Consider the following 13531-nt stretch of genomic DNA (forward strand, 5'->3'; position numbering starts at 1 on the left):
GGCTGGGCGTGGTGGCTCACACCTGTAATCCCAGCACTGTGGGAGGCTGAGGCGGGAGGATCATCTGAGGTCAGGAGTTCAAGACCAGCCTGGCCAACATGGTGAAACCCCATCTATACTGAAAAACAAAACAAAACCAAAAAAACCCCACAAAAATTAGCCAGGTGTGGTGGTGCACATCTGTAGACCCAGCTATTCAGGAGGCTGAGGCAGGAGAATTGCTTGAACCTGGGAGGCGGAGGTTGCAGAGAACTAAGACTGCATCACTGCCCTCCAGCCTGGGCAACAGGCTGAGACTCTGTCTCCAAAAAAAAAGCAACAAAAACAAACAAAAACTTTGCTTACGTTGAAAGACACTGTTAGAGGACATAAAGCCAAACTGCAGACTGGGAGAAAATACTTGCACAGCACATATGAGACAAAGGACTAGTGTTTACAATAGAAAAAACTCTCAAGAGCATTAAAAAAAAAAACAACACAATAAGAAAATGGGAAAGGATGTGAAAAGACATTTCACCCAAGAGGACTACAGATGACAAATCAACACACGAAAAGATGCTCAAAGCAAACAGTTGTTAGGAAAACACAAATTAAAGCCTCAAAACCATATTAGTATGCCCCCAATAGAATTGCTAAAAGGAAAATAGTGACAACACCAAATGCGAACATTTGGAGAAACTGGATCCCTCACGCATGCACTGCTGGTGAGAATATAAAATGATCTAGTCCCTCTGGAAAATGGTTTGGTAGTTTCTTTAGGAACTAAACATACAACTACCATATGACCCAGCAACTGCACTCCTAGTAACCCCGAGAAATGAAAACGTATGTTCACACAAAAACTTACATATGAAAGTTCATAGCAGCTTTACTCATGATGGCCCAAAAATGGAAAAACAAAAACAATGGGTGAATGGTGAAAATGGGGTAAATCCACACTATGGAATACCACTAAGCAACAGAAAGGAACTAACTACAATATTAATGCGTGTAATCACTTGGATAAGTCTCTAGAGAATCATGCTAAGTAGAAAAAAAATCCAAAAAATGCTACATATTTTTTGGTTCCATTTCTGTGTTGAGTTTTGATTCCATTTCTCTAACACCCTTGAAATGACAAATTTGGAGATAAAATAAATGGTAGTCAGGGGTTTAAAAAGGGTTTGAGGGTAGGAAGGAAGTAGCTGTGGCAATATAAGGGCAACGTGAGGGAGCCTTGTGGTGCTGGAAATGTTCTGTATATTGAAGGCAAATGGCAAAGTCCTGGTTGAGGTATTGTACTAAAGTTCTACAAGACGTTATCACAGATAGGCGGCAGATACTGGGTAAAGGGCACCAGAGGACTCTCTGTATTACCTCTTACAACTGTAGGTGAATCTATAATTATCTCAAAATAAAAAGTTTCACTAAAAAAAAAATTAATTGTATATAAAATCTACGAAGAGATTTAATCAGATTCAAACAGACTTACCCAAAGCCCCACCCATCAATTGCACTGGTAAACACCACATTTCCCTGTTCTGGAGAGAAGTAAAGGTGAGAATCATCTGTGTCCTCCAAGCCAGTGCTCCAGTCATATACTTGTCCTCCTTGTTCAGAATTTGGATTCACTTGGGATTCAGTCTCTCTCTCTGCTCTTTCTTCTAGGACTTTAGAAGTAAAAAGAGTTCCTGTGAGTGCATTAATCTAGGAGAGATGGTGAAATGGCAGAGTGTCATTCAGATGCTTAGCACGCTCATGGCAGGAAAAACACTGTTTAACCTGTGTTAGGGCTAGAATCATCGGTCAGTTGGGGCTCACTAATCACACACAGATGGAGGTGACATTTACAATCAGTGAATAACTTACATTCTTCCAAAACTCAGCATAACTAAATTATAAGGCTTTTGGAAGGTCATTTTGTGATTATTATTAATTTAATGTAAATGTTCATGTGTCATATCCTCAATCTGTTTTTCAGTACTGAGGCCTAGTATCACAAAGTACTCATGATTTCCAACCCCCACAATCCTAGTTTGTAATCTCAGTCCACTGCCTTGCCCATTTCTCACATCTCTCCCCAGCAGGCAGTCATCTTATGTCATACCTCAGAAAGAAAATGAAACCTATTACTCAGATTTCCTTTGAGTACCCCACATTCCAATGTATAAGCTCATTTACGTCTGCAAATAACACTGACCTTTCTCCTGCCAATGCAGAGCAGAAGTTATTTTACCTGTTCCTATTTTTACAGGGAACGATCTCCATCCATCATTCTTTTTCACTGTTCTACTTTTATTGTTTCCTGCCTTTAGCAAATAAATATACTCTAGTTGCTCTCATCAGTGGCTTTCCACCGTCTTGAGGAAGAAATTTTCCTATGCATGGCGTAAAAGGTTCACCACCATCTAAACCCTAGATCCTTTTCACCATCTCTTGTCACTGTTCAACGTGATCTAATTCTTCTCCTATAAAACAATTTGCAGTTCCTTAAATGAAATATTGTATTGCGCTTTTTCTTGCCTTTATGACTTTGCAGATCATATTTCTTCTCTTTTGAATGTCTTTTTCCTAACTGTCTACCTGGCAAACACCTACTTTCCTTCTACCTCAAGGCTTCCATTATAAAACCTCTCTTGACCCAGACTAGGTTAGATGGCCTTCATCTATGCTGTCACATCACACCCAGGGCTTATCTCATTGTTCTCCAAATAGCTTTGTTTGTCTCCCCTACTATACTGTGAGCTCCTTGAATACAGGGATTCTGACATGTCCATCTTATATTCACAATCCCTAGTGTACAATGGACATTCCATAATTAATTTATTCAACATATATCTAGGAAACATTTGCTGAATAAATGAATGAATGCTTGGGTAAACTTTCCTTTAAAGACAGGTAATAAAGTTCTAATATTGCTTCACTTTGGAACCATGATACAGAGTTTTAAACGAGAGAGCCTACTGTCCAAGCTTTGTATGATGGGTGCTTCCAAAAGATGGAAGGGACTACTGAGAACATGCCTATTCTGTTGCCTCTGTTGTAGAATAACATCAACATGTAAGAATCTGAAGTGGAAAAGTTAACTTTTCTGTACCAATGCCTCATACCTAGCTAAGTACCTTCCTTACAACTCTTCTTTGAGCCTACATTTTTTAAATATTAAAAATTAAAATACCTGTTCTAAAATATTCTTGAGGTGAGAATAGGCCTCTTGTGGGGTGAATTTCAGTTCCACTATCAAGCGATCTATCTTGTTAATCACTAAGACTGGACGTATGTTTTCAAGCCACGCTTGCCGCAGAACTGCCTGTGTCTGATAAAAACAGAAAGAAAAATGTAAAACTCATGATTTGAAATCATTAAAGCACATCAGAAAACCTTGATTAACAACCAACCCATTACCCTACTCCTTTATCACACTCTAGACTGTGCCAGTCAGACAAAGGGATTCACTAGGCATTTACAAAGTATGTATACAGCACAGTAGCAAAGAACAATAGACAAGAAATCATCACTGCCTTTATGCAATTGACAGTTTAAGAAGGATAAATAAGGCTGGGTGTGGTGGCTCATGCTTGTATCTCAGCACTCTGAGGCTGAAGCAGGCAGATCACTTGAGGCCAGTTCAAGACTAGCCTGGCCAACACGGTAAAACTCCGTCTCTACTAAAAATACAAAAATTAGCCAGGTATGGTGGCACATGCTACTCTGGAGGTTGAGGCATGAGAATCACTGTAACCCCGGAGACAGAGGTTGCAATAAGCCACTGCACTCCAGCCTGGGCGACAGAGCAAGACTCTGTCTTAAAACAAACAAGAATAAAACAAAACAAAAACAAAGTATGTTAAGTTAAAGTCATCACCTCCAAGATCCCTTCAGAACTCTGGTGATTTAACTCCATCACAGACTGGAACGTTACCAAATATGAAATATAAAACTAATGTTCTGATCAGTGAAATATCTAAAGTCAGTCAGTTCCTCCTCTTTCCTCACCTTTAACATTTTAAATATTTCTCATCGCAATCCATTACCTGAGGACAGACTCCTTCCACGGCATCTACCACAATGATGCATCCATCACAAATGCGAACGGCGGTTGATACTTCTGAGGAAAAGTCCACATGTCCTGGAGAGTCTATCAGATTAACCAGGTACTCCTCATTACCTAAAATAAAATTTGTAAACACACATTTTCAGTTGTGCAGGCATACAATGCTCTTCCTCAGGTACTCTAGAAGAAAGTAGAAAGCTTCTAAGATAAAACTGAACAAAGCTAAAGGAGTCAAAAGCTCAATCAAGAGCTACCATTTCAATTTTTCCCACTGATGGGACTACTGATCCACATAGCATCTGTATAAAACGTTAAAGGACTTCATTATTCTAATAGTTACCACTTAAGAGCTCAGTGGGAGCCAGCCACTGTGCTACTACTCACTTTTAATGTGCTTATCACATATTATTGAATCCTCACAGTATCCCTATGAGATAAATATTCCATATTACTTTACAGATTAATAAAAGGAGAACAGTAATATGTATCTCATAGGGACAGTGTAAGGATTCAGTAATATGTGATAAGCACGTTAATCACTGAAAGAAATTAATCAATGCCCAAGGGCCTAACAGTAAAAGCTATTCAAAGGGCCAAGCAAGCAGTAGGCCAAGTTCTTTCCTACAATTTATCAAAGAGCAGTGTATGAATCTGACAAGATTTAGACTCAATTCCACAAAAACTTAAGGTTACTATGTGCCAACCAGTGTGCTATGTGCTCTCCCATTAACATGTCTTCCTTCAATAGTCTCAACAAATGTATTCAACTTATAATAGGGTGATGACACATCCTGAGTTGTCTGGTTTTAGCACTGAAATTCCCAAAGCCCATCAAAGCCCTTAGTCATAGGCAAACAAGAAAAAAAAAATCATCCTAGGTTATGGAGAGATCTCATTAAACATTAACTTAGTATACCATGAAGAAAATTAATAATACTTCAGAATTCTATACTCATTCCTCCATTATTGACAAATTTGATATAATTCTCTTTTAGAGGCAGAATAACTATTTGAATGCTCAAACATATACTTTACTTTTGCTCCTCCCCTTAACTCAGTGTTTATCAACTTGAACGTGCTCAAGAATTACTATAAGGTTAAATATCCTTTATCTGAAATCCAAAATGCTCTAAGGAGCATTTCCATTATGTGCCATGTTAGTATTTGAAGAATTTCAAATTTCGGAGTATTTCAGATTTCGGATTTTCAGATTTGGGATGCTCAACCTACAATTTATGGGCCATTTAAAGCATTTTCTCCCAATATAATTTTAATGACGTCACTTGTACCCTAGGTGATATTGATAAAACACCAACACAACGATAACCACAAAAACATCTGTGGACTGGGCTGGGCGCGGTGGCTCAAGCCTGTAATCCCAGCACTTTGGGAGGCCGAGGCGGGTGGATCACGAGGTCGAAAGATCGAGATCATCCTGGTCAACATGGTGAAACCCCGTCTCTACTAAAAATACAAAAAAACTAGCTGGGCGTGGTGGCGCATGCCTGTAATCCCAGCTACCTAGGAGGCTGAGGCAGGAGAATTGCCTGAGCCCAGGAGGCGAAGGTTGCGGTGAGCCGAGATCGTGCCATTGCACTCCAGCCTGGGTAACAAGAGCGAAACTCTGTCTCAAAAACCAAAAAACATCTGTGGACTGCCTATTTACACCTGGCATTGTTCTAAGCATATTGCAGAAATTATCTAATGTTTACTAAGATCATACAATTCAAAATGATAGAAGTTCAAACCCATTTAACTCCAAAGACCATACCTCTAACCACTACACTCAGATAGCAGTAACTTTCATCTCACATGCCAAGATTCCACCGCTAATGAATTCCTAAAACACTGGCTGGAGCACTCCCAAGTGTACTCTAGACTATGCCAGTTAGACAAAGGTCTTCACTAGGCATTCACAAAGTGTGTATACAGCACAGTAGCAAAGAACTACAGACAAGGAATCATCATTGCCTTTATGCGATTGACAGTTTAAGAAGGATAAATAAGGCCAGGTGTGGTGGCTCACGCTTGTATCTTAGCATTCTGGGAGGCTGAGGCAGGTGGACCACTTGAGGCCAGAAGTTCAAGACTAGCCCGGCCAACATGGCGAAACCCCATCTCCACTAAAGATGGGGCTCAGTGGGAAAGACTGCCGTCAGTTAGCAACAGACTGCCTTCTTCAGTACCATTCCTCCTGGTCTTTTCATGCAAACTGCTTTATGAAGAGCCATTGTTCTGGCTGAAACCACCAGAGAAGGTTCCAACCAGAGAAGATCATGGAGATCTCCAAAGAAACTCCAAGAAGTCAAATAACCAGAGCCCTGGAGCAATGGTCCACTATATCTCAGTTGAGCCTTGCACTGTCAGATCTCACACCAGTTCTTCCAGCTAACAGTAAGTACCATGGTCTCAACCAAGTAAACCAGAGAAAAACAAGCATGTCTAACAGTGGTCTAGGGTCTTATCGTAAAAAATTAAAGCTGTGAGATTCTTAAAATCGCTCAGCATTTTCTTAGCCTAAGCCTTTATTTCATAGAAAAACATGCTAACGCCCTCAAAAGGTAGGAGACTGAACCAAGGTCCAAAAAGCAAGCCAGAAATACGCCTAGAATCTTAGTCACTTCTAGGGTCTTAGATTTCTTCATCCTTTGCAACTGGGGACTTGCCTGTTCCTTTGGCTAAACTCCAAACTTTAGAGTGGGAAAACTGCAAGCACTTTCCCACCCTCTGTGATACTGCTTGGACCTGATACAGAAGTTTCAGACACTGGGTCTCCTGTCAAGTTCTTTAGAGTCTAAAAATACACTTGTACAGAAATTTCAGGCTTCCTATACAACAGTGCTCTTATTTTTTATTGGAGTTACAGATCTTTTAGAGAATGCTCAGAAAAATGAATACCTACCTACCTATCTATGCTTCTCTAATTACACATCCATTTCCAGATTCTTGGAAATTCATTTAGGAAAGGTAGGTTCAGATCTAAAGAGGAACTGAAAGCTAGTGATACACCAAGTGTTTCCACCTGAAAATCTACATCCTAAAAAATAAGTGTCTGATCAAATAATAGAGCTGAGAAATACAGCCGGCCTTGGAGCTCACATCACATGCATGTATTAAAGGTTCAGCGAAGCCCTGATAGAGAAGTCTGTCTAACTCTGTTTAACCTGGAGTTTCTCAAATGAATTTAATGGCGAGAAAGAGTTAATGCTATGATTAGTTACACAGCTGACTAAGTCTTGGCTCAGCTCTGAGCCAGGCCTCCCAATTCCTCTTTCAATGCCTTTTTCATCTTAACCCTTTCTAAAAACTTTAACCTAAATTTCAAAGGTTGGGCGAAGAAGTTCCATATCCATTAGAGAAAAAAAGTCCATAAGCACAGCTATTCTGCTGTGACTTCAGCCACATGATGTCTCTTTTAAAAATGCCATTTACTACTTTTGCATGTGTGTGACCAAATTAAAAAATACATAAAGACAGTTATAGGGTTTATCATGCTAGATGTTTTATTATTGCTAGCAGAAATTATTTAAAAAGTAGAGAATGCATAACACTTTTCAAGAGACAAAATTTTTTAAGCTGCTAAATGATCTTTCCTTAACCAAGTCCTGAAACTACATATTGAACTAATCCCTGCAGTAGCATTCAGGGACAGAAACTTCTGTTGCTTTACTTCCCAGGCATTCCAAACTAAACCACTTCATTTCAAGGCCCAGATCTAATCAGTCAAGCAACAAGCCAATCTTTTTATGTTCCAGGGAACTGAAAAAAAAAGTTGGAAGACCTGAAGTTAATTACGGAGGATATCTTCCAGACGATTTCTGCTGCTAATAGGCAGTTATGGGAAAAGAACTGCTCCCTTGCCTATGGTTTTAAAGTGCCATAGATAATTGTTTCACAGAAGGTGCACATTTGTCACTAGTACCTGCCAAAACATCTCTGTATTCAGTAAAACTTCATGTAAGGAGATTAGTGTTCAATTTCTAAAACATTGGAAATGCTTACTAAAGCATACACAGCAAGCTGATGAGAGAAAATTTCCTGTGAAATAAAAAAGAAAAACTGAAGTGCTGGATGAAGATCTGAACCTCTTGCAGGTGTCTTTTATGTTTTAGTGTATTGGTAGAATATTTTGCCTGACAACAAAAATAACAGAAATACAGGCAGAACCTGAGTTATCTGACTAAATTCCTTATGTATGAACTGATGACAATTATATACATAAATTATACCCCAACTAAAAAGTAACACAAGTCTCCCTCCACAGGAAATGCTATTTATTTATTTATTTATGACACAGGGTCTCACTGTAGCATTCAGTGTAGGATGCAGTGGCACAATCATAGCTCCCTACAGCCTCAAACATCTGGGTTCAAGCAATCTTCCTGCCTCAGCCTCCTGAGTAGTAGGGACTCAGGCACATAAGGGTAATTTTTATTTTATGTTTTCTAGAGAGGGTGTCTTACTGTGTTGCCCCAGCAGGCCTCAAACTGCTGTCCTTAAGTGATCCTTCTACCGTGGTCTCCCGATGTGCCAGGATTACAGATGTGAGCCACTGCACCTGATTTCCTTTTATATCTTAAATCACTACTTTCCTTTTACATTTTAAATCAACGTATAACATGTTATAAATCAACTAAGATGGCTTATTAGTTGACAGAATTATAAAGCACATTTGTAAAGCTGACATAGGTAACAGGGTAACTATCTTTATGAGAAGCCTGCCATAGGAGAGGGGAAGGGTGGTTGACTCTGATGGTAGGTGTCAAAACTAAGATGGGGTCAGGCACAGTGGCTCATACCTATAATCCCCGTGCTTGGGAGGCCAAACAGGAGGACCACTTGAGCCGAGACCAGCCTGAACAACAGAGTGAGACAATCATCTCCGTAACAAATTAAAAAAATTAGCCAGGCATAGTGTCACATGCCTGTAATCCTAGCTACTCAGGAGGCTGAGGCAGGAGGACTGCTTGGGTCTACGAGTTCTGGGCTGCAGTGAGCTGTGATCAGCACTGCACTCTAGCCTGAGTGATAGAATAAAACTCTTATCTTTAAAAAAAAAAAAAAGTGACATGGGTTAGGAAAGGGAAAGGGAAAAATGATCTAAAAATAACTATTTCTGTGCAGCAAACCGATTAAGTTTTCTTTTGCTGCACAAACCCAATCTGAAGGCCTCTCCAGACCTTCTTCCAGTGTGAGACTAGAACACGTACAGCCCACTTCTGATTACATTTTGCCTCAACCACTTTTTTTTCTCAGTATGATGCCAGTCCACATCTGGTACCCAATACTGTGGCCACACCCTGAACTCTAACTTCACTGAGAACTTCCCCACCTTTGAAGGCCTGCTGTGCAGAGACAGTAAATCTAATAATTACACATCCACGTTGTCTTGATTCTTTTGATCACTGGCAGTTTTGCTTGAAAGGGTTTAAGAACAAGAACCAGAATAAGAAATGCCAGAGTAAAAAGAAGGTCGATGTTTACTTCTTACCTTACTTGCACTCTAGCCTGAGTGATAATCTCTCTATGCCTAGCATCGCCCTGGAGAGAGAGTCATAGATAAAGGACCAATTTCACACTGCTAATGTATGTCATTACTGTAAGATGCGGGTCCTACCATGAGATAAATTGAGGGAGTCATTGTATATTGACTAAGTATTAGTCAATACTAAATAGTCATTTGACTAAGAAGGGAGAAGGGGGAACATGCAGAGGAATATGGGGCTGAAAGAAGGATTTATGTATTTTTTTTTTTTTTTTTTTTTTTTGAGACGGAGTTTCGCTCTTGTTACCCAGGCTGGAGTGCAATGGCGCGATCTCGGCTCACCGCAACCTCCGCCTCCTGGGTTCAGGCAATTCTCCTGCCTCAGCCTCCTGAGTAGCTGGGATTACAGGCACGCACCACCATGCCCAGCTATTTTTTTTGTATTTTTAGTAGAGACGGGGTTTCACCATGTTGACCAAGATGGTCTCGATCTCTTGACCTTGTGATCCACCCGCCTCGGCCTCCCAAAGTGCTGGGATTACAGGCTTGAGCCACTGCGCCCGGCGATTTATGTATTTTTTAAGACAAGACAGACTTGAGCATGCTTAAAAGCTGATGGTTACAAGCCAGCACAGAGGGAGAGGTGGAAGATACTGAAGAAAAGACCATCAACAGAAGGTAAGTCCAGAGCACAGGTTTTTGCCAGTGACAGGAGGCAAGCAAAAAATGCCCATGCCATTTCCTTTTGAGGTATAGTGGCAAGCAGCTGAGAATTCTTCCCTTTTCCGTGAAACAGAAGAATGTCTGCCGAGATTGTGGAGGATGAGATGACAGATAGGCTAAAAGAGATCACAAGGTTTAAAATAGTTGTTGGGCAGAATGAGCAAGACCTAAGAGAGAGAGAGATGGGAAGTCTGCCAGCAGTCTGGAGTACGATTTGAGAACCTAGCCCAGGTACAAGGACGAGGACATGTAGAAAATTAGCTTTACCCAGGATGAAAGTGTTGTTGGGAAAATTATGACAGAAGGTCAAGAACCAAAGAGACTGAAGACACTGGCAAAGGTTGTCAGTGAAAAGACAAATCTGGACTGTATGAGGCAGGAAGTGAATGCAGAAAGAGGCTGATGGGAGTCAAAAAACTGGAGAACATTATGAAGTCAAAGAATGGGTCCATCATTAGTCAGGGGAAAGAAAGAGCTGAGAGAATCAAAGATCATAGAGAAGGAAGCATATAAGTTTGAAATGTCAAAGATGGATAGCTCAAGATGATGCTAAAATCCAAAAGGTAGTCATGATGATGGATAGGTGAAGTGGAGAATCAACGATGTTGGGAGGATAAGCTGTTGAAGAAGTCATCCTCAGGGATGGTAAAAGCCACCTTAGAGGATTCAGGTGAAAAGAAAAGTTATGAGGCCAGGTACCAAAGTCACTAATCAACAGGGACCATAACCAAGAGCTGGCAATGATTGGAAAGGTGAATAACTGGACGGTCTGAGTCTTGAAAGAAGTTTGAAAATAAGGATAGGAGAGTTAGCTTTTCTGATCAGATCTGGGAACAAAAAGAATGGCAATCCCATATCCTAACCCAGACATATACAGAACATGAAAGAATGAGTAGCATTCACTTGAAAAAAAGGACAAGGCAGGCAATGTCATCAGAAGACAACCAAGCAGGAAAAAGGAGGAAACATCAATAAAAACAAAATTGAGGATGCAGAGATGTTTGTTTACCTTGGAATGTTTTCAGAGTAAGTTTTGGTAAGGAAAGGAATGATGGGAGACTGAAAGAGGGTGTCAGAATCACAGAGAAACATGGGGAAGAGACTGTAAGGGAGGCCAGATCACGTGGCTCACATCGTGGGCAGTGAATGAAGACCGCAGGATGTAGGTAATGCTGGCCTCAAGACGTCCACAGCAATCCCCGGTGGAAAGAAATACTGAAGCCTCCGGAGAAATTAGCTGTGGCCTGACTTCCAAGAGACTAATGGTCCAAGTAATTAGGCTAGAAATGTTGGTTCTAGGACTACTACCACACGTTAGAAATTACTCTGTCCTTGGGAAAGGGTCTTAACCTCTCTGAACTCCATTTTTGCACATGTGTAAAATAAGAGTAATACCTGTCACAGAGCTGCTGTGAAGATTAAACAAATCCATGCATGTGAGACACACCTAGCTCAGAAGTGAGCTATCGTGTACCTAGTTTCTTAAGCCTAACATCAACTGAATGCTTCACAAAATAAAGCATTCTTAACATCCATTTTTTCCCTACACAATGACATATATATGAAACACTTGTTTTAACAGCTACACAGTATTTCACAGCTTGGATGTATCAGTTTATTTAACCATTCTCCTCAGGTTGTTGCTATTTTTTTCACGAAAACGAAGTTTTTAGTGAATATCAGTGGCATGTATCTCACACACTTACATGACTATTTTGGCCAGATAAATTCCTAGCCGTGTTACTATTAAAGAAGTATCCTCATTGAAGGATAGCAAGCTGGTACTTATCATGGCAGTCTATCTTTAAGTAAATAAGACTCCAAATCTAATATGCAGGCCAGGCCATGAGGCAGAATAGTAAGGCTGAACCAGCGAAAGTCCTAGGGCTCCTGACTTTCCTTGTGAAGAAATCCATACAGTCACCTGGTGGAGGGGGCAGGTGTGAATTGCCAGTTCTTCTGCTCTTAAGCCAGTCAGAGGTTTCCATCTGCATCCAAGCCTGGACAGCCTGACACTGACAACAGCTCATGTCGAGAGGCCAGGATAAAATATGTGGACTATAAGCAAAGAAACTGAGGCATGCAGTTAATTCAGAAAGAGAGAGGAGGACATGTAAAATGCAAAACTCTGCTTCTTTAAAACACAAATTGAATTTACCTGTTGCATAATGTAGTGAAATGGCACTAGATTTCATAGTGATCCCTCGGACCTGTTCGTCTTCTCTGCTGTCCATGTACCTTAACTGGAAAAATGCAACATATGCATCTTTACTTCCCAAAGAATTAAAATGTAACATTAAAATTTGCTGATTTAGATTTCTGTTTTAAATAGTTAAATTTTATTTTTTATTTTATTTTGTAGAGATAGTGGTCTCACACCAGTCTCGAACTCCTAGCCTCAAGTGATCCTCCCACCTTGGCCTCCCAAAGTGCTGAGATTACAGATGTGAACCACTACGACCAGCCTTATTCCTGGCTATAAATAGAAAAGTTTTAACGCTTCATCATTAAGCTCTATCTTCATCGTAGGTTTTTAAAATAAATACCCTACACCAGACTACAGAAGTTCTTTTCTGTAACTGTCTTGTGAAGAGGTTTTATCACAGATACTGAATTTTACTACATGTCTTCCATATCTGTTGAAATGATTCTCTTCCTTTAATCCGTTAATATAGTGAAATTACCCGTTAAACCAATCTTGAATTCCTTGGGATAAACTCAATTTGGCTATGAATTACCATCTTTTTATACTATGCTGAATTCTGTTAATGAGGATTATAATTTTTATATCCACAAACATAAGGTTGGTATGCAATTCTTCTATCTTGTATTATCCTTAACAGACTTTTTGATATCAAAGTTATGCTACCTTCATATGATTTGGAGAGTACTCCCAATCGTTGGGTTTTTTTTTTTTTTTTTGCTATATTTTGAAATGGGTTAAGTAGGACTGAAATTATTTGTTTCTTGAATGTGTGGCAGAACTAGAGAGTTAAACCGTCTGTGTCTTTTCTTTATGGAAAGAGTTTTGCCAGGCAATTCAATTTCTTAAATGACTACAGAATAATTCAAGTTTCCTATTCCTTTTTGACTCCATTTTAGTAAGTTATGTTTTCCAGACATTTTTCCATTTTAGCACTTTTAAGTTTACTGGCATAAAGTTGCTCATTACATCCTATTATTATCTTATTAACTTCTGCGGCATTTTTCTTTCCTGTTATCACTTACTTCTGCCTCCTCTCTTTTCTTCTTGATCATCTCACTGGTATTTTATCAGTTGTATTACTCTT

General features: G+C 39.8%; 1 protein-coding gene across 2 annotated transcripts in view; it reads right to left on the reverse strand.

Annotated features, from left to right (window-relative positions):
- Window positions 1–13531, reverse strand: part of EFL1 (elongation factor like GTPase 1) — a 117275-nt gene that overhangs the window by 98087 nt on the left and 5657 nt on the right. For both annotated transcript variants that reach the window (XR_746387.3, XM_003921674.4), the window contains exons 4-7: window positions 12400–12484; window positions 4014–4147; window positions 3158–3295; window positions 1472–1686 (exon numbers count right to left, since the gene is read on the reverse strand). Coding sequence is in view for 1 of the 2 variants with exons in the window: in XM_003921674.4 (XP_003921723.1) it covers window positions 1472–1686; window positions 3158–3295; window positions 4014–4147; window positions 12400–12484 (572 nt within the window). In the remaining variant the exon portion in view is untranslated. The remainder of the gene's footprint in view (window positions 1–1471; window positions 1687–3157; window positions 3296–4013; window positions 4148–12399; window positions 12485–13531) is intronic.

This window comes from Saimiri boliviensis, chromosome 5 (assembly GCF_048565385.1).
Source record: "Saimiri boliviensis isolate mSaiBol1 chromosome 5, mSaiBol1.pri, whole genome shotgun sequence".
In the NCBI taxonomy this organism is placed as follows: Eukaryota; Metazoa; Chordata; class Mammalia; order Primates; family Cebidae; genus Saimiri; species Saimiri boliviensis.